Here is a 25,233-nt window from a genome sequence, read left to right as displayed (position 1 = left end):
TACAGAACTTAATAAGTTCAAAACCAACCTAACGAATAAAGATTTTTTGAAAAAAGTTCATTCAAGTGAAAAATATGGTCACAAAAAAGTGTTAAGTGAAAAATTAATGAAATTTTTATGTTCTTTGTCTTGCTGAATTTAAATAAATGTTAGAGATATAAACTACCAATATTCCTTTTTTTTTTTTTTTTCGACAGCATTAAAGTTTAAGGGAAGTTAGGTTATGAAAGCACTTATTTATTATACCAGTGCCGGTACTTATAATAAAAATTGAAAACTTTCCCGATTTGAGGCTTGGAAAGTATGGTAAGCCTATATATGAAGAAATTTGATAATGTTGTGTGAACGTAGCATCATGTACTTAAGAATTCATAATTTTTAATAAAGCACTTTAATGTTTATTTTTGTTTGATTCAAACCATTCTGTGTGCAAGGTAATTTTTCATGTTAACGAATAAAAATATATTTACTCATCTTACTCATGCACTTGTCAATTCAATACACCTTGTAACCATCGCAAAAAATAATGTTTCCAAATTTCCATTTTTGTATCTTTAGAATGACTACATATCGTAACAGAACTACAATTATTTACCGAAAATGCCTTAAAACCCTGACAGTTTACATCCTACGAAAGGAATGCTCTTTATGTTAACCAAATTATTAAGTTACATAACACACAAGGTGAAGTCACACGCTTACGTAACGCCAAGAAATTTTATTGAATTTGTTTAATTTAACCACATAAGTTTATACCTTTAAATTTTATAATGACAAATGTAAAATATACATTAAAAATAAATTTAGTATTTAGATTAGTTCTCTTGTTTCTTTGCTATACAGTTCCAATGAACCTTAATCCTAAACTTTGTATCAATAGTAGTAGAACTAATTTATTTCAGATAACGCTGTCAAAGAGCACAAAATATTAAAATGCAAAAACTACAATGTCCTATAACTTATAATTTAACTGACTATAAAACCCAAAAGCAAATGTCAGAGAGAACCATTAGCACTGTTGGAAATTAGGGCAAGAGGATATTGCATGAACGTTTGGCTTCCTGGTTTCTGTCTCAATAAAGGGAAGAAACAGAGCTATAAAATTAAACTACGTCTCTACTACCCATGTGTAATCTATGTTAAACTTAAAACGTGAAATATCGGTAACAAGAATATTTAAAATAGAAGTAGACAAGTGTTAAGTGATCAAATGAAAAGAAAGTACGACACACAGGACAGGAGTAACAACTTACACACACATAACTATAATAAATCAATGATTAGAGGTACAACTATGCAAACTTCTAATTGGGTGGAAGAGAAATACTGTAAATTTAAACCAGAAATAGCAGGATATCACTTGGGATTTGGAATTCATTTATTATAAAAAAAACTTTCTTAGATTAAAAGTTCATTTCTGGACAAACTTCAAATGAAAGAAAGAGTCAAAAATGTAAAAGAATTAAGAACAATTAGTTATATTACCAATCATAGTAAAGTTAAAATTTGGATGAACAAACAAGTAAAGCTTTTATACACAGCTACTTCTAAACATCATAACTGGACTAAACTGCTTCTATGTATATGTCAATCACGTGGTGTGATAATGTTTACAATTAAAGTTTGTAGAAATGTAGTTACGACCTGGATAAAAAGTAGATTTGTAAGGAATATGACTTAAACAGATGAAACTAAGCCAAATGGAGAACAACTGCCTGTTAGAGAAGCACAACTGTAGAGGACAGCCTTTTGAAAGTTATTTGCCTTTTGTTTTCAGATGAATGTGTGTGTGTGTGGTGTTGTTTGTCTTTATAGTATTATGGTCTTTTGTGGAGGGTGTATTATGATTGGTGGAGACTTCCTTCATGTTTAATCAATGATAGCCACAGGTTACTCACCTCCATTTAATAATTAATTTGTCTATGTCAGTGATTCTAGTTTATTTTGTGTCCAGTAAACATGGTGTGTTCTACAATGTCTTTTACAATCTATGTTCTTTAATTCATTTCATAAGTTTTCTTCCCATTTCTCTAATGTATGTTTAAACACAAGAACATGGAATTTAATAAATTACACTTGTGTGTTTATCATTTGAATGTTTGTTTGTTTCTCTCCATGATCGATCTCAATGTCTTGCAAGATTTCCACTGGATATTCATGTTCAATTTCGTAACAACATGTTTGAGTTTTTCCACTAAAATTTTGAATGTTGAGGAAGTGGTTGTGTTTTATTTATGCTGACCTTCACTACACTGCAGAGGTTTGAAAAGCACTCAAACATTCTGATGCTCAAACTACTTTGACCAGCATATAATTACAAAGTAATGACAAACAGCATTACATTAACATCAGTTTTCACCCTGTCTATTGACTCAAAGAAACGAAAGCAACAACTGTTTACTGGAATCACTTACTACAGCAGCTACTGTAACATTACTGGTATGAATAATCCATAAAGTAATGCATGCAAGTGAGATTAGATAAAGTATTAAGGTTGTTAAAAGGAAAGACAACTGTCCAATCACACGTGAGTTTTGCACACTGAACTTGGAAAGTTTGAAGATATCTCACTAAGACTTATATCCTGTATCTATGTTTTAAATCTGATAATAAAAAGGTTTTAATACATTCCAAGTTAACATCTCAAATCTGAGAACAAACTTCTGACAGCTGACATTCACCTCTAAGTAATTTTCATACCAAGCAAGACAATATGGACTTTGTCCACTTGTTTCTCAATGTACAGAGAATAACTAAATTACAGTCAATGTAAGATACCCTGCAAAACACATCAGAGTAGCCACTGCACTATTATAAACAAAAAGGTAGCTTCTTCCTAAACGGAACCCGACAATGTGATGTATCAAAGCCAATCCACTTCCATTGGACCCTGATGTTAACTCCACTAAGATACTGCAAGGCCAAACACATTTTAAATGGTGTGAGCATGCAAGCATTATATTGAGCCACCAATGTTTCTTTTCTTTCCTCACAGTACGTACTGTCAAACAAAATTCAAATTGTACTGGTAACAATTGTGTAACTACAGATCTCAGTTATCTTTAGTGTATCTACTCAAAACTTTAGGAGCATTAGTTAATTCAATACAAGAACACATACTAACATCCATAATAGTTTAACAGTTCTTCTGCAGTTGGAGATCTGCTTTCATCTTCTCCTTCCTCTGGACTTTCTAGTACATCACGAGGTATCAAGTTGGTAACATACACAAGTCATTAAGGATAAATGTGTAATAATTACTGTTTTTAGTCTTTGAAAACAAAACCCAAACAGAGTTATGATTTAAATGTACACAACAAGAACATCGTTGAGATAAACGTGAGTTTTACACAATAACTCAACTTTGATAATACATTTCAAACATCTTACTTGATTTTATTCTAATTGAAGGAGAAAATTCTATAATGTAGATTAAAACAAAATTATCTATTTACTTAATTTGTTAGTTTAAATTAGTGAAGGACACGTGTATCTGGTACAGTGTTAATGTCTGTTAGTTTAAACTAGTGAAGGACACGTATCTGGTACAGCATTGATGTCTGTTAGTTTAAACTAGTGAAGGACACATGTATCTGGTACAGCATTGATGTCTGTTAGTTTAAACTAGTGAAGGACACATCTATCTGGTACAGTGTTGATGTCTGTTAGTTTAAACTAGTGAAGGACACATGAATATGGTACAGCATTGATGTCTGTTAGTTTAAACTAGTGAAGGACACATGTATCTGGTACAGCGTTGATGTCTGTTAGTTTAAACTAGTGAAGGACACATCTATCTGGTACAGTGTTGATGTCTGTTAGTTTAAACTAGTGAAGGACACATGAATATGGTACAGTGTTGATGTCTGTTAGTTTAAACTACTGAAGGACACGTGTATGATGTTTCTTTGTACTTCTTTCCCACTTTCAAGTTACTTCATCACAGATGATAAGGATGTTAAAGTCACTGGGGGGATGTGGTCCCTCATCTGGTCAATAGGTAATATTCCATTGATTATCATTTCTGCTTTGGTAGAGACAAAGGTAGGAAACACCAAACCAGGACAATCTCACAGAATTAACTCTTGGTCAATCAGTAATGTCTGAAATGGTGAGAGTAAAATATGAGCTATTAAACTTTGGGTGTGTTTCATTTTATAATAATTTTAATTTGAACAATCAAAGAGAAAAGAAAATTTTTACTTATTACAATGAATTAACATAGATGACCCTAACTTGGAAATGTTTCAGAAAGTTGCAACTAATTGGTTTTCATGTGTTAATGTTCCAGTTTTTAGGTGCTTAATAAGATTCAAACTGATGTATTATTCATATATAAGTATCAGTGCATTTAATAAAGTTACAATACATCAAATACCCATCTCAGAGTTCTGCTCTGCTCATAATGGTTCCAGTCATCAATGATTTGTAATATAAAAATACTTACTTGAAAATGTTTAGTTTTACCAGGAGTTGTTGACACAGAAACCTTTTTAGTTTTGAAGAGAAGACAAACTAACATTAACTAATAAGAAAGTGTTAATTTAACATACTCGGCATTCAACAGTTCAGAAAACTTGGTGTGTGGACACACTCCATTACAATGCATACTGTCATAATCACATTAGAACTTACCTATAGTTATAAAAGCAATAGTCTCAAATCACATTTACACAGTTTTCAATAAATCACCAGAATGTTTAGCCTGTGTTATTCACTATTAAATTACACACCAAGTTCTATATATTTTGAACTTTATATGATAATGAACAGTTCTGGTTGAAAATAAACATTGTTTGATAAACTATTGTTTTATGTATCTTTAAATTGTTTTGAGATGGAAAAAAACCTGAAAATATTAGAGTTTTAGACGTTTCAAACTGATTATCAGTCTGAGCTACTTTCAACGTCTTGTACACTTCAGTCTGAGCTACTTTCAAGGACTTGTACATTTCAGTCTGAGTTACTTTCAAGGTCTCATGCATTTCAGTCTGAGCTATTTTCAAAATCTCGTCCATTTCAGTCTGAGCTACTTTCAAGGTCTCCTGCATTTTAATCTGAGCTACTTTCAAGTCTAAGCTATTTCAAAGACCAAGAGTCCAATAACTTACCAGTCCTACTGTGGTCGCTCCTTCTTTAACTTTTTTGCCACTATGATATGTTTTAAAAAAGGTAATTAAGTGTTCTCTGGAAAACAATGAAGAAGTTGTCAAGTGTTTTGGCTCGGAGTATTCAGAAGTATTCTGACTCTGACCTTTGTCACAAATTCTGTTGATAGATTGATCTCTGACCCCTGAATTAGCACTCATACTTTCAAGTTGCTCTTGACCTTTGTTGATGTGAAGACTGTTGAATGCATGATCTGTAGCGTCTCTGTAACCAAGGTGAACTTGTGTTGTATTGTATGAGAGGGTTTCAGTTTCTTGTGATCGTTCAAAACCATTACTTATATCAGAAACCTGTCAAAGGAATAAATTTGACTATTAACATAACAATGACATTCTGGGATTATAATTAATTTACTAAAAATGATAATTTACAATACAACATGTATAACCCTTCTTGGAATAGTAATGAATAATCTAGACTCAAATAATGTATCTGAAATCTTTCATTTTACTACACTTCATACTTTAACCCATAACTTTTGGTCTAATTATATCTATGCAACTAAGGTATTGGTTAGAGACTTCTGTTTCTTACCTCATCTACACTTTGCTGAAGGGCTGAAAAGAAAATTGCTTTAACTCTAATCTGAGTGAAGTAGGTAGCCCAAGCTTCCCTGAAACAGAATAAGCAGATCATAAACAGTTTTAAAGATATTTATTTACAGAAGTGTTGAATATTATTCAAGTGACCAAGAATACCTTCAAACATTCATTTACAAAACCTTAAATTTATTCTTTATAGATATACTTTTAAAAAATGCTTTCACAAATTTCTTTAGAACCAACACATTGTGACTGTTGTAGTAACCTGACGAAACTTGAAATGTTGCTTCTGACCCCCCACACACACTCATATAGGTAACAAAGATACACATAATTCTTTAGGACAGCCTTCACTCACTCTACATATTAAAACGATTTAGTATTCACTGTTTACATATTTATTTCAACCATACGTGAAATTACAAAATAATTTATTGCCCAGGTTTCCACCATTTAATCGTCATAAATAAAACTTATATAAATCTACAATGAAACAGCTTGGACGTGTAAAAAATATTTCCATAAGAAACGGCAGTAAACATTAAACCACGTGACATTGTTCATAGATTTCCTTCAGTAATACATCAGACAGGATATGAGTGCTTTTCTCACAGACTTTAAGAAGCCACAACCAAAAGGATACCATAATTCTTTTACTTCTTCTGGTCAATACAGTGTCCAATCCTAACTTCAGTTGAACCAACAACACAATACACTCCACAACTAGCGAGATATCATATAAGACGACCCACATTAGACACTTCATATGTGCATATTACCATATTTAATACTGAACAACAGGGACACCAGTATCTTTATATATGATATAGTGTTACTCTCAGTCCAGGAAAGTTGAACCTGTCATTCCAGTCTCACAAATTATAAACTAAGTGTATTACTTGAAACAACATGTGATGATATTCAGTATTAACTACTGACACAGAGAAACAGTCTAAAAAATGGTCTTTTTATCTGAAGAATAATGCAACAGACAATGGACAAAGAATAACATAAGAAAAGAGTTTTCATACACAACCATGTGCTTGTATACAAATATGTCTGTACTACAAAACAATCACAAAATTATTATTTAGCACTGTATCCCACGAGTCACAGAGAAAAGTGAAAACGTAAGAGTGAAGAAATGAGACGCACACATGTGAACGGTACTTTCTTGAAGTACACTGTTCAAGAATGACATACATAAGAGTGCAATCTATTCTTACAGTCAGTTTGTTTATATAGTGTCAAAGCATATGAGAAAAGTTTACAACTTATACTGATCCAGGGAGAAAAAATAATATATTTCAGCAGCAAACAGCTAGTGTTACAATAATACCTTACCTATTATGCAGGTGTTTCAGCACATATAAGAAAACACAATCACTTATCAGTTCAGGAGTAAAGGGTTCATGTTACAATTATTTGAATCCTGTAGAAGATTTGAAAGTCTACACAACACCAAGTTTGGTTACCTACACAGAAGTAACAACATGAAAAGATACACAGTACTCGTGTTTGTTTTGGTTACCTACACAGAAGTAACAACATGAAAAGAAACACAGTACTCGTGAAAAGTCAGTTTCACCAGAGATCTAAACCAAATAGATTACTTGGTGTATTGAATAAATTTCAAACTCCTAAACTCTAACAGTTGTTAGTTTACACTTATCACCATTACAGAGAAAGACCCACAGTTGTTAGTTTCACATCATCATTACATTAGCAAAATGTTAAAATAATGTTCATATCCAACATATTTAAACACATTATACATACTAGGTGGGGTACCCATACCCTGGACAGAAGTTATATAAATTTATGATTTAAAAAAAAATCCCAAACACCCATAAAAACAGCAAAACCCAAAATTTAAAACCTTAATTTGCATGCATCTCCTTATGGACCCAACAAACCATCATGCCAAATTTGGTGAAGATTTATCAACAGGGACGAAGTAATGGTAATAAAACTCTAGCAAAAACACTCATAAAAACTGCAATATGCAAAACTGAAATTTTTTGTGTATTTTCCCATGGACTTAATGACCCTTTATACAAATTTTGGTGAAGATTTATCCACATCCTGTGAAGTATTTTCGCAAACATACAACAGATAGGACTTTTATATTCATATAGATAGCTCCAGTGCATTAAATCCAGATGTGACGTATTAATGATATCATATCTGAACCGTGAATGAAGAAAAATAAAGTTCTCTGTGATGGGAAATTAAGGCAAAACAGCAAAATCCTGTTGCAAATCCACATACACACAGGATAAAAATTTCACAAAGCATAAAAAAAAATTTTCTCCAGTATCATACAAGCAAGAATTCCATTATAGTATGATATAAATTGATATACATTTCAATTATCTTCATTGGTCAACATTTATTTGTTTGTGAAACACACACAAATGTTTCAAGTCCTTTAATGGTACGTGATGTCATGAGTTCAACTTAGAGAAACCTTAGGAGGTGGCAATGACCAGCAACCTATGGGTAAATTAACTTTTTACATAAGCTGTAATTTTATGTATTTTCCTGGCTAATTTCCAGTTTATTTTATATTAAAGTGTAGTAAAATAGTGTATTTGTTTGTCCATTTTTAACAACGTTTTGTTGTTACATGAGTCTAGTATCTATATTACACCTGCTTAAGTGACACAACATTTTTGTGGAGGATTATTGAGTCCCCTTTTCTTTGAGGTGCAGACTTTTTCAAGGGTTAGAAATTGTTGGAATATTTATAAACAACTTTGAAATTATTATTTTTCAAACGTTTCTCTAAAAGCCATAAAATTAGAACTGTAGTTAATGCTAAATGTAAATGATACTCCTTACTAGATATCTACTCCTGGAAATGCCTTCCTTGCTTTTGATGAGCAGTTTGAATAAAGCCTATAGGATACCACAACTCTTCAAAACTGGAACTATTTCTGATTTGTTCATAAAGGATCGTGTAATGACTAATTCTATGAGATCTTAAAGCATTGAAATAAATATTTATTCTCTAGGCTTACAAAACTTTACAATATTTATTCCACATTAAAATGGAAACACCTCAAAACTCTTGTGCAAAAAAAGTCATAACAGTTAGAGAAACACGACACCTGTTTAGTGAAACAACAATTAATACCAGTGATTTAAAGCACTTGGCAATGATTTTAAACAACACTTGAAACTCAAGAGACATTGGAGCTTATGGTATGACTAAAGTATCTAATTCTCAAGGTGAGTGTAAACACACAAACAGTTTACTACCTTTTCTCCAGAACTCTCCATAACTGTCTCCAAAACTCTAAGTTCTTCTCATATGGTGTTAAAATCAAGTGTTCTGTCTCTTCCAGCCTTGAAGACAATCACACAATGGTTATTTCAAAATACATTATTCAGAATCAAATTTCCTTGTAAATTCACAAACACGCCAGACCAAACATATATAAGTACTTTGATCACAACTAGGTTTTTGTATTAAAATGTGACATGTCTTACAAAATAACAAAAGAAAGTTGGGAGGAAAATCTCTCTTTTTAAGTATTTAGAGTATGTAGATATAACATTGCTTTACAGTAATATTTTAACAAGTAGTGATAAGATGTACTGCCAAGTTTTATGTTCAAAATACACATAAACAAAACACCAATTTTCACTACAGCAGTAATTAGTTTCTGAAATACAGATGAATTAACTGTTTCTTCATGGTAAGCTTCACAAATTACATTAAGCAGACACATGTACACAAAAAAAAGCTACTACTTACTGAGAGAGTTGTCGACGCCACTCAAGGAAGCTGTTTTTTTCATTCTGGTCCAGTTGTTCAGGTGTGGTGTTGTAGTACCACAGCAGTTTGATAAATTTTCAGTTACAGAATTAGCTACAATACCGTGTTTCTCCGAAAATAAGACAGGGCTTATATTAATTTTCACTCCAAAATATGACACTAGGGCTTATTTTCGGGGATGTCTTATTTTGATATATTAAAAAAATGAAGTTACAAAGTAAAACTAGTAAACTAACCATTTAAAATAAACTATTATTAAACTATTAAACTAACTGATTAATACTTAAACAAACTAATTAACTAACTATTAAACTAATTAACTAACTATTAAACTAATTTACTAACTATTAAACTAATTAATTAATTAATTTTTTTTTATTTCTTTCCTCTTCCTGCCACTCTTAACTAGGGCTTATTTTAAGGGTAGGGCTTATATTAAAACTATCCCCAAAAATCACACTAGGTCTTATTTTATGGGTAGGTCTTATTATTGGAGAAACACAGTAACAGCACCATGGATCAATAAAAAGTAGTAATTCCTACAATACTTTTAGTTATTTTTCGGATTGGTCCAGTTATTCAGTAACAAGTATGGTAAGCCTTTATAAAAACTAATTTCAGGGTATTGTAAAATTAACTTAGTTTCATCTGACCTGAAATGTCTATACATACACTTCCAGAGTCAAGGTGGTTTAAAATTGACCTGAAGTGTCTTTATGTACATTTTTAAAACACATTAAAGTGTAAGAATGTATTACGAAACCTTCCCTCTTAATATGTGAAAACATATAACACAAAAATATGTTTATTGTGATAAATATTCCCTTTCAGCTAATTTTTATTGACGTTTTTATTTTATCAGTCGATATCCTTATGTATAAAATTTCCATAAAACCACAAATTCACACATGAAATGCATTCAAATATCTTGATGCAAACCAAAACCTAAACTATGATAGAAAACAACAAAACCTATCTAAACAAACCTTGTTATATGAACACATGCTTCAGTACCCAATGCACCACTCCTTCAAATGTTAATATATTGAATGTCATAAAAACAGTAAACACGTGACTGAATAAAAATAATAATTAACATATTTAATAATTTTTTTGAAAGCCACAATTAAATTCATTCACAATATATTTCATTACTTAATATCCATCTTGAAACAACAATGAATAAAAACTGATCTTTAAACTACATGTATCAATGAACCTAAAACCTGTAGCTTCCTTTGTAATACATTTATCAAACATCGAAGCCTATTGGCCCATCACAAATGTTCTCATCCCTAAATTTTGTCAACAGAACAGAAATAGAAAATCCAACCTGGATTGACTACATATTTCTCAATCTTTTTCTTGCACTCCTGTAAACCTGAAACCTATACCATTCTGTATGAAAATCTAGCCAAGAGATTTACCACCATATCAGTGAAATAAACTTCTTTAAGTTGAAATATTTGACCTTTCAAATATCATAAATTAATGACATCTTGTCTTATTGTATTCAATGTCCTTTCTAATTAGAATCATTCTGACAGCTCTCCTCTGAGCCCTCTACAACTCAATGTCCAAACAACAGATATGTGAAATACATCACCCATAACAGTCAATCACTGAGTCTGAACTCTATTAATAATTTTCTGCTTAACCAATTCATCCAATTAACTTACACTCAACTCCAAATGATGTCATTTTTGTCCCAAACATATGCATTACATAACCATAAGCTTTCTAAAATCCAAGTGAACTAAATTCATACAGATAAGAAATAATATCTTTTAATCAGTTAACAAACTTGGATCTTCTTTCTGTAATGTAACTAGAATACAAACTGACCTTCTTGGAATTGATAAAAGCTGTTTATGGTTTTCTTGAGTTTCTTTAATTTTTTTTTTTTCCTACTCTGACAACAGACCAATTCTAGTTTTAGGGTTCACAAACTGAATGTTTAGTTTCTCTGTAACAAACAAAAGAATAAATTTTTACATGTACCATCATATGCCCTAAAAATATTAAAAGCTCTAATTTCATTTTCAAGTATATACATATCTGTTAACGAAACAGCGTGTGTTTGAGAACCTGGTGGCCCAAATCAGCAATTTGTTTTCATAACAAGCTATATTTACATGACACCCTGACTCTAAAATTCTGTTTGCTTTCTTTTTTTTACCTCTTACTTAACAATAAATTGTTACTAGATACCATGTCACCTTTTTAGACAATTGGATTAAATCTTGTATTATGGTCTCCCCTATCATGTACCTGTCAAGACAATGAAGTTAAATCCTGTGTTATATAGGCAGTATAAACATCCACTACAACATTGGTAACAGACAGTATTACTTACAGTCTCACATGACAGAGCACAGTAGTTGCATGGTAAGAGTATATCTGGATGTAAGTAAGTCAGGAAATTGATAAGTTTACAGAAAGTACTGTCAAGTCCAAAAGAACTCTACTGGCAAGATACTGACCTCCTCTACACTGCAAAGGCTAAAATGGCACCCATGAAAGTGATCAATATTCAGAGGTCACATACTACAAAACAAAGTACTTTATGATGTAGCTAGAAACAACAACTGGTTACACAGATGGGGAATTAATTGGGCAATATCCAACTAGAAGGCCACTGGTAACACAGATGGGGAATTAATAGGGCAATATCCAACTAGAAGGTCACTGGTAACACAGATGGGGAATTAATAGGGCAATATCCAACTAGAAGGTCACTGGTAACACAGATAGAGAATCAACAGGACATTATACAACTAGAGGGCCATTGGTAACAGATGGGGAATCAACATCACAGTATACAACTAGAAGGCCAGTTGTAACAGATGGGGAACCAGTAGGACAGTATACAGCTACAAGGCCATTGATAACAGTTGGGGTTATCAGTAGGACAGTATACAGCTAGAAGGCCACTGATAACAAATAGGGAATCACTTGGGCAGTAAACAGCTATAAGGCCAGTGGTAACAGATGGGGAATCAGTAGAATTATAATTATTAGAATTTAACTTGTCTGTAGTTTATTTGTCCAAGTCACTAAATGACCTAAATCCTTGTATAAATCAGTAACATCCTCTAAGAGCTAGAAACATCCAAGACCTTGATATCATCTGTAAACTTAAATGATGTATTGATCATTCCTTCATCCATGTTGTAAATGTAAATAACAAAGAGCAACAGTCCTAATTGTGAGCCCTGAAGTACACCACTTGTGTAATTAATCTAGTTTGACTGAACTCCATTTGTGACAAACCTCCATTTTCCTCCATCCAGCTACTCATCTATTCAATTTACTAACCTGTAATTACTGAGACAACTTCTATCACCACCCTTGAAAATAAAGAGTTACATTAGCTAACTTCCAATCCTCCAGTACCTGTCCACCATTCAAGTACTGACAAAAAATGGTAGCAAATGGCTCACATATCCTATTTTTTAACCTCCATAAAAGCCTTTGAGGAAATATTTTCTAGCCCAGAAGACTTATCATTTTTTAAACTTCCCAATTTTTTCTTAACCAGCTCAGAATTAATGAAGTAATCTTGTTTGATCTCATTTCCATTTATTAACTGTTCAAGATGTGGGACATTGATTAAATCTTTATTATAACAGTTACTACAAAATCTTAAAATCTTCATGTACAAAGTATGAAAGCAACTAGGAAGTTAAAAATACGTTGAAACCATCATTGTGCTCTGTACGGTGCTGGTTAGAAGATAATTAAGAAATAAGCTGTTAGTTAGGATGCAGTGAAGAGCTACCATGATGATTCTGGTTTTGAAATGGAAGGGCACAATATATTTACATGTTTTTTTTCTGGACAGAAGGTATCAATGGGAACCATGGATTCTTTGTAGCTTGTTACAAGGTTGGAATCTATAAACCTTTATATTTCTAATAAATTAAAAACAGCTTAGAAATGAATGAAATATTTACACCCCGTTTCGGTGGATTTTGTTTCTTATCATGAAGATATAGCTCAAGAGCCACCTTTTGTCGTGTCTATCTAATCAGGCTGTGACAACTTGGTTATTTGTGGCTGTGGTTTTAACATCAGAAAATGTTTCATCGTTCACAGAATACATGTAATTGGGTTTTGTGTGCATGTGTTAGGAATAAAGCTCATACGAGTTAGCAAATGTATATTATTCAGGTTTATAATTAAACTAATTATTTTTTCACAAAGGCTCGAGAAAACTTACTAAATACTGACCATTTTTACTATATTCTGGTGCACATAAATAGTGTTTGAAATTCCACTTACGATTGGTCCAAACATTAAAAAAATTATTTTGTTCAGGAAAATGTCCTCGTTCTTACGTAAACTTTTAGATGTGTATTTTATACTAACTTCATAAATAATTATTGGAACAGTGTAGGAGTAATTTATCTTGTTTTACTAATAAAAACTACTATTGGTAAAACATTTGCTCGTACCACTTCCTAGAAGTAGTTCTCCTAACAGTCCTATACTATTTGTTGCTACTAGCACTAGCTTAAATAAAGTGCAAGTATACAAAACACCACTCCAAAACTTAAACTTTTAATTAAATATTCGTTACTGCCTTGCAAGTTATATTAGTACTTTTTACAAGCTTTCAATCTGATTTTGATGCCAATAGTAAATAAATATTCCATATAAGTTGATTGATTGATTCGGTGTTTTATGGCACAAAGCAGATAGGCTGTCTGCGCCAAACGTCCAGTAAAAAAGTAAAAATAAATTAAATGTAGTAAAATACATAAAAGGAAATGAAGGTAAAACAAAACATCATTGAAAAACAGAAAAAAGCATAAAGCCAATGTTGACACCTAGTCTACAATGTTAAGAGAGAAAGCAGAGTAAGAGAAGTTGTAAAGGACTTTCTCTAGCAAAATGGTAATGATCATAACCTGCCAGGAAGACTAACAGGTAAGTACAAGAACCACCGTCAGTCACCTGAAGTTGGCCTTTTCAGTCCTGGTTCCGGGTTATGTTGTCATAACAGCCATTATCAAAAGATAAAATAATAAAAGTGTTAAAAGACATGTAGCAAAATCGTAATAAAAATTAGTCTAATGTCCTGTAAAAAGGTAAAAGTAAAGTAAATGTAGTAAAATTCGTAAAAGGAAACAAAGGTAAAAATAAAACAGCAATTAAAAACAGAAAATGGCATAAAACCAATGTTGACATCCAGTCTACAAAGTTGTAAAGGACTTCCTGTAGCAGAATCGTAATGATCATAACCCGCCAGGAAGACTGACAGGTAAGTACAAGAACCACCGTCAGTCATCTGAAGTTGGTCTTTTCAGTCCTGGTTCCGGGTTATGTGTCATTATGGCCAGTACCAAGAGGTAAAGTAATAAAAGTGTTAAAAGACATGCAGCAAAATTGTAATAATAACTCGCCAGGGCGACTAACGGATAGTTCAAACAGCAGCGTTAGTCACCTGAAGTTGGCCTTTCCAGTCCTGGTATTGAGTTATTTAATGTTACGGCCATTTTCTAATTTAAAATCGAACTAGAGAGATTGTGACTCTTAAAAGGGAACCACAATAAAAAAAAAGGTTTAATGAAAAAATATAAAACACTTAAATGACATTTAAAAGATTAATGGCCATTAAAAAACTTAAAACTTTATCAAGGTGGACAGTGTCACCAGTGGTGGGATTCAAAAATTTTAAGAAGGGGTTCTCTCAAGGGAAGGCCTCAATAATAACGGGTTCTCTTACTTTTCCGGAAGTCTATACTGATAAATCATTTGAAAAGGAAAATAATGGAAAAAGTGCTTTAAAATCTTTTATTTATTTCATTTTAAAAATTTCCAAATAGTCAATTGATTGTCATCATATTTGTCCGTTTTTTCTGTTTCACTCTATTATCATCTGCACTGTGATTATTGCGAAGCCATGTTTTAACAAAAGGAGTAGCATCCCATAAATCGAAAGGAAGGCCAATAAGATTAATCGTCAATAGGTTTCTGACATTTTCTACTGTGAGGCGGCTTCTTTTATCTGAGTATATAATATTCATTCTTGAAAACCCTCTTTCTGCCTCTGCAGAACTGATGGCAATCGTATTCATAATGGTTTTCGCCTTTTGTATACTCTCAGGAATTACAGGATTATTAAAATCTTTCAGGACATTTTCCACATAATCACGAAAATCATTAATGGGAATGTTGTGATGAAATATTTTACAGAAGCCATTTAACTTTTCTTCCGCAGCTTTCCATGGGACAACAATTTCCTGAATATTCCAAGTATTTGGTTCCAGCAAGTTCAGCAATTCATGAAGTTTGTTGTCAGCTTCCCGTCATTGTTCTTGGATATTAAATGATCGCAGTCCATCAGCCTTTTTTTCATATTTTCGATTATTACATCAAGTAAATTGTTACGAGGAAGTCTAACAAATCTATTATTTTTGATAAAATGGATATCCTTAAATTCATCAGAAGAAATTCTATCGTCGATTTCTTTTCAAATGTTCCAATACCTTCTTTCAGTATTTCAAAAGCCTTAATAGATCTCTTTATCAGTTTCTCAGCTCTTGACAAGGTTAAACATCTAGCTTGAAGGGCATCAGAAAGTAAAGAAATTTCTGTCAGTATATCTATCATCAGTGCCAAGTCATGAAAGAAATATGTATTGCCAAGACGCGCAGCCATTCCTGAAAATTTCGTGTCACTAGAGAAATATCTGTACAATGCTGGATAAACACGCCATACAGCAAGTGCAGATCTCAAACTGCAAGCAGCCCATCTTGGTCCCAAAACTCTTCCTATCTTCAGAATTTGATGGCCAAGTTCTTCTGAAATTTTGAAAAGGTCCATTTGGTTTTTGTTTGATTGGTGAAAAATTGTGTAGATTTTATCCATGAATATTTTGAAGTGATTCACTTGTTCTACTTCTCTGACAGAATCATCCAAAATAAGTTGTAATCGATGATTTAGGCAATGCCAAATGATAATATTGGGAAATTGCTTTTAAATCGAGCGCCCACTCAGAATTACGGCCAAGCATTACGCTTGCCCCATCTGAACAGAAAGCAATCAAATTAGTTTTCAAATATTCATTATCGAATCCGGCACGGTGCAAACTGTTCAACAATGACGTGTATATTGTTTCTGCTCCTCGTCCATTCAATTCGACCAAATCCAAAAAAATAGTTGGAGATATATAGCAGTCTTCAATCTTTAAGAAAGTAACGAGTACGGGCTTACTGGATATGGTTGAACTTTCATCAATGATGACACAAATCTTTAATTTCTGTTCAATAATTTTTGTGAATACCTCTTTCCTTATCTCATTTGCAATGTGATCTGTTATTTTCACAGCAGTTTTTTGAGAATGGAGTCCAATACCCAAATCTACTCCATTTTTCATTTGAAGCTGAATCTCATCTTTGACATCAGAAAAGGGACGATTTCTTTTTTGCTAGACTGTAGATTGTATTAAAAACTCTATTAGTAGAATCCACATACTTGCTGTTCAATTTGTCAATGCATTTCTCAATCGAATTATTAGCACGATCTTTTCGGTGCGTAATACAAATGCTGTGAGCTTTTGATGAAAAGTGTTTATTCATCTTCTTTCTTAGGGAAGCTTGTTGAATTTTTTTGTCTCTTCCAGAAGGTTGAACACTGCAAGTGACCCATTCTTGTGACATGTGAATTCCTTTCATGGTCACTAATTTAAAATAAAATGTGGAACATATATCACATCCAACATTTTTTACTACGAACAATCAACCCATCGTACTTTTCCTTGAAGTTCATATACTGTTCTATACTCCAGCAATCTGGAAGATCGAGTGTTTCAACTTCTTCACATTTACCTTCAGCGACATTCGCAGTACAACTTTCATTAGAATAATGCCGTAAAATTAACTTTGTTTCATCGTCATTTGCATCTTGCTTTAAAGGTTCGGTTCTAGGAACTTTACGAAAAAAGCTATCCATATCCTTTTGTCTATTCATTTTAGGGTCCGACGTCCGAGCACTGAAATGAAAAGTATTTTTAAGACCTTCACTATAAAACTTATGTAAGGTCTTTATGTTAAATTACTTTCTTTACAGAGTGAGGCGTAAATATTGAAACATAATTTAAAACTAAATTAGACTGATAGTTAAACAATACAGTTATAAATGGAATTAGACACAGAAAAGTTGAAAAGAAAATAATAAATTACCTTTCTTTGTTCCGAAATAAAAGATGTGCTACAGCTGAGTGAAACTGTAGTTTATAATTCCCGCCTTAGGACAATTTAATTGAACTTAATTGGGTTGAACTAATTAATTGAACTTTACGTATGGATTGAAAACACAATTTAAATAGAAATTCACTTACTTTATGATGCTTCCACGAAAAGTATTCGAGAATAAATGAGTCAAATTTCAAGGGACTTGATTATATACAAATGAAACGAGAAATCAATCATAGTTAGACCCTTCGTCCGTTAAAGTAAATACTGTTTCAAAGATGGCTAAAGACACGTCGAACATCGACTAACAACAGAAGCATTCTATTCGATGCCACGTCACACTAGCTGAATTGTGATTTGCCAGCCATCAGTCAGACAGCTAGCTGCGCGCATTCCGAAAAAAGCATTATGACGAGATGAATAAGCTGACAAAGTTGAGTGCTGAGCATAGATAATAGATAATGTAGATAGCCAGACTGACTTCCGCGTTGTGACCAAAATTCTATTGAGAAAGTTGATGATGGGGAAAATCGATAGAGTAAGTAACGCTTGCCACAAACGGCTGCAACCGACATGTGTCTGCCCATGTGTTTCCTTCGTACTTACAAGTAAATCACTTGAATGTAGAATTCATTCTGTGGTCTTCACGTCATTCGTGCATCATCTGCGTCGTCTCCACTCTTATTTTTTATTGATTGAATAGAATGGCTAATGTAAATTCTGAACGAACCTCGAGGACAAATCGAAGAACGTGCAATGCGTTTAACTGCCGAAATTATCGTGTGAAGGGATCAGAAATTTCTTTTCACCGGTTTCCATCAGATCATGAATTACGTACAAAATGGATTTTAGCCACACGGCGGGAAAATTTTAATCCTTCCAAATCGGCTGTCCTCTGTTCGAAATATTTTGAGTCTGACTGCTTTATCGATTCAGATTGTTCTTTTTCTATATTATCGCGAAAAAGACTGCATGGAAACGCCGTTCCCAGCATTTTTGACTTCCCTGACCGTCTTCCGCAACCGCCTATCAAGAAAAGGTGCACCTCAACTTCAGCTGTAGGGATTAAGTCGTATTGGAAATTGCCTCTTGCGTATTTTCTTGTTAACGGAGTTTCTGGTAAATTTTTACATGAAGTTTTGCGAGAAGCAATAAACAAACTTTCTGAGGCTAGAGTGACCTGACCATTGTTTCAATCACACTTGTGACGTTCCCTCCTCAGATTCCCTGCCGGACGTGACTCTTTATTGTTCTCAAGGTCTCTGCGGAGAGCACACTCCTGTTCGCCGGTCAGTGCACAAGGACAAAAGCCTACGTCACCTCCGCAGTTATGGGGTGTTGCGTAGCCCGCGCGCGGTTCACAGTGACCTTGTTCTTTGCCACTCTTTGGTATTCTTCGGTCTTCAGGCCCTTTCAGTGCCTTAATATAGTGCGTCTTAATTTATTCAAACTAAGTGCTCTATTTCAGCTCTAAGTATGGAAATGATTAAATCTACTTATTACGTTGATGTGAAGACATGTAGGCCTACTATACGATCTTCTTTAACTTATGAATGGGGCTTAAACGAATGCACGCTTATGATGACTCGTGCATAAGCCGACATGACTGCAGCGCAAGCAAGCGAGTTACTTACTCTATCGATTTTCCCCCGTAGCGGGAATGGTAATAGGAAAACGGTCACACGCGCCGACATGCAAATGGGAGAAGTGTGGCTATCTACTTTATCTATTATCTGTGGTGCTGAGCTCCGGAGACAGTTTCCAGATAAGCCTTCTGTCACCCCACAACATCTGGGGAAAATTTGTCATGGAATGCTTTTCACTCTGAAGAAACTGCAAGCCGCCCCAGCCGACAGAAATCGGCCTGACGTGAAGGCTGAAAGGAAAGACTATGCCCTGTGGTTCATGGAGACGGCACTTCGCGCACCCCGTGTCATCTACATCGACGAGATGGGGTTCAACGTATGGACAATTAAGAAACTGACTGCATTCACTTGACGAACTTTGTCAATAATACGGTCTGTGATTTTCTCATTAAATCTTTCTTGTCGAAATGTGTGATGAAGTGTGACGCAATCAGTTTCCACGACATCAACAAATCGACGGTATAATTGAAGCCATCAACGGGTTCGCTAAGCTCAAAAATTTTTAAGAACGGGTTCGCGCGAACCCCTGCGAACCCCCCTGAATCCCACCACTGAGTGTCACCATCACCAATAACACTGTCCAATGTTACAGACAAACTCTGGGACAGAACATATTTAAAATGGTGCTGTCATTGAGAGTCATAACAATGGCAAGAAAGTAAAATGTGGCTTACAGTGATTTAAGTGTTACACAAACTACACACTGGTGCATCAGTTCCAGATAAAAGAAAACGATGAGTTAAAAAACTGTGACCAATGCGTAGTCTAGTTAGAACAATTTCCTCCTTCCGAATCTTACGGAATAGGGTAAAAATAGGCCCAATATAGGGTTTTATTTGAAAAAGCTTGTTGTCACGTTGCTCACTCCAAGTGGACTGCCAGCTGGCATGGAGTCGAGCCTTGAATATAGGACCATAGTCCATGTACGGAATAGGCACAGTGGTAATAGTGCCAGAGCAGATAGATTTATCTGCCGTGTCTGCAAGCGAATACCAACGTGGCCTGGTATCCATAAAAACTGGATAGAAGTGGATGTTAATGAGAAATGGGCCAGTCGATTTTGAATATCAGCGAGAACAGGGTGTGAGCCAACGTGAAGTGATTCCAAGGCCAGCAGAGAATTAAGAGAGTCAGTATAAATAGTGCAGTCGGAGTACTGCTCAGCTTCAATATGATCCAGGGCAAGAGATATGGCATACAGTTCAGCAGTGAATACAGAAGCTGTAGAGGGTAACCACCGAACCGCAACAAACCATGGCAGAGCCCACAGAGTTACCTGATTTGGAAGCATCCGTATAAATTGGAATGGAATGTTTGTTCGAGAGATGTTCAGTAAATATAAAACGGTACTTCCAATCGGGAGTATCTGCCTTTTTCAGATGACTTAAAGAAAGATCACATTTGTGGACTGTAATAAGTCATGGTAGGATGAGCTGACCAGTGGATTCTGAGGAAGGAAAACACATCTCCAAGTGGGATGCTTTGGTAAGGAACGAAGTTTCGAAGAATACAGTAAAGACAGTTGCAAACGGCGAAGGTGCAGAGAAGATTCGTGAGATTCCACGTATAAGCTCTAAACTGGGGAGGTGCAGAAAGCCCCAGTGCAGAGTCAAAGTCCTTGATGATGAATGGGTTCCAGCATCTTTAAGGCCGAGGGTCTGGCAGAGCCATAGATCATTGATCCATAGTCGAGTTTTGAACGAATAAGAGCACGATATATCTTTAACATAGAATATCGATCCGCTTCCAACTGGTGGTAGAGAGGACACAGGGGATTTTCAGTGTTCTTGTGCATTTGACCCGTAGCTGCTTAATGTGTGGTATAAAGGTCAGCTTACGGTCAAAGATAAGCCCCAAGAACTTAGTCTCAGGGACCACAGGTAGCACAACTTCACCAATACGGAGTTCAGAATCAGAGTGAATACTCCGTTGGCGGCAAAAGTGCATGCAAACGGTTTTAGAGAGAGAAAAATTAAAGCCGTTCGCCGTAGTCCACTTCAGTAAACGATTGAGGGCAGTTTGTAGCTGCCGCTCAATATATCTCATGTTCGACGACTGACACGAGATGTGAAAGTCGTCGACACAGAGCCCGTTTGCAACAGTGAGAGGGAGTTGTTCAGTGATGGCATTAATCTTTATACTGAAAAGTGTGACACTCAAAACACAGCCCTGAGGGACCCCAAGATCCTGTACTTGGAATCTCCTGTCCATTAAAATTTTTTTAATAAAAATGGGTAAATGGCCACGTAACCCATATATATGGAGGTTTCGCAAAATGCCATACCTCCATGTTGTGTCATAAGCCTTCTCAATGTCAAAGAATATTGATATAAGATGTTGGCGTTTGAAAAAGTCTTCTCTGATTGGTGTTTCAAGTCGAATTAGGTGGTGCGTTGTGAAGTGCTGTCGTCGGAACCCACACTGGGTGGGTAAGAGGAGGTTGTTTGATTCGTGGAACCAAACAAGACGAGTATTAACCATCCTTTCCATGGTCTTACAGAGATAGCTCGTCAAAGCAATTGTACGGTAGTATGAAGTAATCTTGGGATCTTTCCCAAGTTTAGAGAAAAGTAAGATAATAGCCTTGTGCCAGGTATCAGGAAAAACATTCTCCTGCCAGATCCAGTTAAAAAACAATTAGAAGAATATCAAGAGAAGTAGGAGAAAGATAGCGCAGCATGTCATAGTGTACATCATCAGGTCCAACAGATGTGTTGCCAGACTGATGAAGGGCCATTTTCAGTTCCACCAGTGTAAAGGGACAATTATAGTCAAAGAAACAGTCAGCTCAAAAGGAAAGACGTGAACGCTCTCCCCGAGTCTTGATGGCCAAGAAGGTGGAGAAACAAGCAGAAGTGCTAGATACTCGGCAACAGCTTTCAACTAAAGTATTGGCGATGCTCCTGACATCAGCTACCCTTTAGCCATCAGAGAGTAAGATGGAGAGGGGGACAGAATTGTAGTGCCCACTGACCTGTCGAACCCTGTCCGATATGACCTTGGAACTGGTGGTAGAAGATATGCTAGTTCTGAACTTAATCCAAGATTCCTTCTGGCGTTGACGTCTTTCCCACCTAGCACGTGCACGGGCCCGTTGGAAAGCGATGCGGTTCGAAATTGTGGGATATCCAACGGAAAATATCCCAGGCCCCTTTTTGAGCCTTCCGTACCAAAAGGCAAGTAGGATTCCATCACGGACGAGAATATCGTGGAAAACGTGTCGATGTTTTTTGGAATACACTGAGCAGCTGCTTGTATAATACAGTCAGTTACTGCTGCCTCACAGTCGTCTATTGATGGCTGACAGATGATGGCAGGATCAAGTTCTGCAAGAGCAGTGAAAGTAGACTAGTCTGTCTGATCCAGCTTCCACCGGGGCACGCGGGTAGGGTGGCATCGACCACGGCCAGTCTCTCTCAAAAGTATAGGAAAATGATCACTGCCTAGTGGATTATTGTCAACCCTCCATGAAAAATGTCAAAATAATGAAGGGGTGCAAATTAAGAGATCAATAGCAGCAAAGAACTGACTAAGTGTATGAAAATAAGTGGAAGAATCAGTATTGAAAAGAGAAAGATTGTGATCAAAGAGCGTACGCTCTACAGAGCGACCTCTCCTATCAATAACAGCACTTCCCCAGAGGGGATGATGTCCATTAAAGTTTTCCAGGATTAAAAGGGGAGACGGCAACTGTTCAAAGAGAGCATCAAGGTCTGATTGATCATATGTCTCGCCAGGTAACAGGTAGAGAGAAAAAACAGTAATGGTATGACCCATGGAAACATGGATGGCTACGGCCTCCAAGGGTGTGTTGAGTGACAAAGACAGGGTGGGCATATGCTGATCAGCCAATAATGCCACCTGTCCATGTACTCGTCCATCACACAGCCTGCCACTTCTGTACAGAGAAAACTGCCGAATGGAGACAGTATCAACAGTTTTGAGAAATGTTTCTTGTAAAGAAACACAAACAGGTTGGTAGGAAGCAATCAGTGTTTTGGTATCATCCAGATTAGAACGTAAACCTTGACAGTTCCATTGTATCAAGGTGGCCATTTTTAATGACGGGTAGGCGAAGTGGCTGGAGAACCCTTCTGTTTACGACCACGTCTTTTTTACTCACTGTCTTTATTCGGAGGAGGTATTTCGACCTCCATGGATCCTGCCCTGGGTCGACTGGGCAGGTCTTTGTTGTTGGAAGGAGATTCCATTGACTGACGACGTGAACGAATGATTGTTTTGCATTGTGGGGTTGGAAAAAAGATGTATCAGAAGAAATGCCTGTATTTGAAACTGAAGGATGTGGATCTTGAGATTTGTTGGAATGTATGGGAGGAACAGAGATGGGTGTAGAAGTCGATTCATCAACCTTTTTAACCATGGAAGTCAAAAGACTTTTCATTTGTTTTGAACACGATTCTTTTGGAGGCACAGAGAGATCTGTCTGCACTCCCACTGTAGTTGTGGAACGAAGTGCAGCAGCATATGTCTGAGATGGAGTGGCGGGCAGCAATTTCCGAGCTTCAGAATAACTAATGTTATGAGTCGTTTTCAAACGCTGCATCTCTTTTTCCTCCAACCATTTTGGGCAAGAACGAAAGTAGGAAGGATGGGAACCATTGCAGTTGACAGAATGTGGGTCCGTGTGACACTCATAGGGATCGTGGTCCTTGCCACCACAACGAGCACATGTCAGGGAACCACGACAGGACGTCTTTGAGTGGCCAAACCTCTGGCATTGGAAACATCGAAGAGGGTTTGGAATGCACGGCCGTGCCCTGCAAATTAGATAACCTGCCTTGATGGTGGCAGGTGCACGTGGTGATGTAAATGTCAAAACGAGAATATTTATCGGCAGTGTAACTCCGTCTTTGCGAGTGGAGATGCGCCTCATTGCAGAAACTCATTGAGTGGAGAGACCAGCAAGAATCTCTGACTCGGGGACATTCTTCAAATCCATCTCAACAATAGCCCCTCGTGATAAATTCAAGGTAGCATGAGGGGTAACCTCAATAGGTACATCCCCAATTGCCTTTGAATTCAAGAGGAGTTCACTGTGTTATGATGTGGATGTTTCAACCAATATGTCTCCAGATTGAAGCTTCATTACTGACTTTGGAGAGCCAGCAAGTCCCTCTAGTCCCTTCTGAATAAAAAAGGGGGACATTTACCCTAAAGGTTTTTCTGAAAGAGAATGTAATATAATGAAATGGGGTACAGGTGTTTCAGATGTTAAAGATTGCTGCTTAGAGTCTTCAAGACGTGGTCTTTTACCTATTAACTGTTTTTTCACTATTCTATTTAATTTTTTTGTTGGAGGATCCATATGAATAAAGTAAAATTTCTGTACCCACTGACTCCACCCACCATGGGGCCCAGGAGGGGACGCACTATAATGTCATGCTATGACATTGCAGCAACGCCAGGGTTTCGTGAGCACTATACCCAAACACCAGCATCAGACACAATGTCCACAACACCCGTTGAGAACTTCCAACACTGGTACTTGGTTGACTCTAGCCCAAGTGGACCAGCCGATTGACCCAAGGGAGGCCACCCAAAGGCCGCCCGTCTACAGGAATTCAAGGCCAAAGTGGTGTGTTTACGATTGGACCCCTCAACCACCATGATTCTCTCCTCTCCTTCACGGGTCGACACGCACGGAAAACACGTGGGTAGATGTTTAGATCCCAGAGGAGGTAAACTGAAAGAGCAGAACCTTCCCTGGGAAGTCCTCTCACCACGTACAGGACTCTACACCAAGAGGTCCATATAAGTTTACTCACATGTTAAATGAGTTTTCTGAGCTTCTAAATCAAAATCAGGATTTTAATATGGCCCACTTTTTTATGGAAAAAGATAATTATATCAGTTAGCACATGGATCACAGG

At 35.8% G+C, this 25,233-nt stretch overlaps 1 protein-coding gene across 1 annotated transcript; it reads right to left on the bottom strand.

The window, feature by feature from the left end:
* Window positions 1-703: 703 nt before the first annotated feature.
* On the bottom strand, window positions 704-25,233 carry LOC143230635 (large subunit GTPase 1 homolog). The gene is made up of 5 exons (XM_076464499.1): window positions 25,129-25,233; window positions 8,976-9,062; window positions 5,704-5,782; window positions 5,112-5,459; window positions 704-4,103 (listed from the first exon to the last, which is right to left on the bottom strand). Coding segments are annotated over exons 1-5 (549 nt in total). The 5' UTR covers window positions 25,131-25,233; the 3' UTR covers window positions 704-4,070.

The sequence above is a fragment of the Tachypleus tridentatus genome, chromosome 10, assembly GCF_004210375.1.
Source record: "Tachypleus tridentatus isolate NWPU-2018 chromosome 10, ASM421037v1, whole genome shotgun sequence".
Classification (NCBI taxonomy): Eukaryota; Metazoa; Arthropoda; class Merostomata; order Xiphosura; family Limulidae; genus Tachypleus; species Tachypleus tridentatus.
Note: the sequence above shows the minus strand (reverse complement) of the source record. Positions and strands in the feature narration are given on the sequence as shown.

Coding starts and splice junctions, on each gene's coding strand:
- LOC143230635 (XM_076464499.1), bottom strand. Junction 5,460..5,703: donor TTCAGCAAAGTGTAGATGAG/GTAAGAAACAGA, acceptor TTCCTTTGACAG/GTTTCTGATATAAGTAATGG. Junction 4,104..5,111: donor GAGCGACCACAGTAGGACTG/GTAAGTTATTGG, acceptor TCACCATTTCAG/ACATTACTGATTGACCAAGA.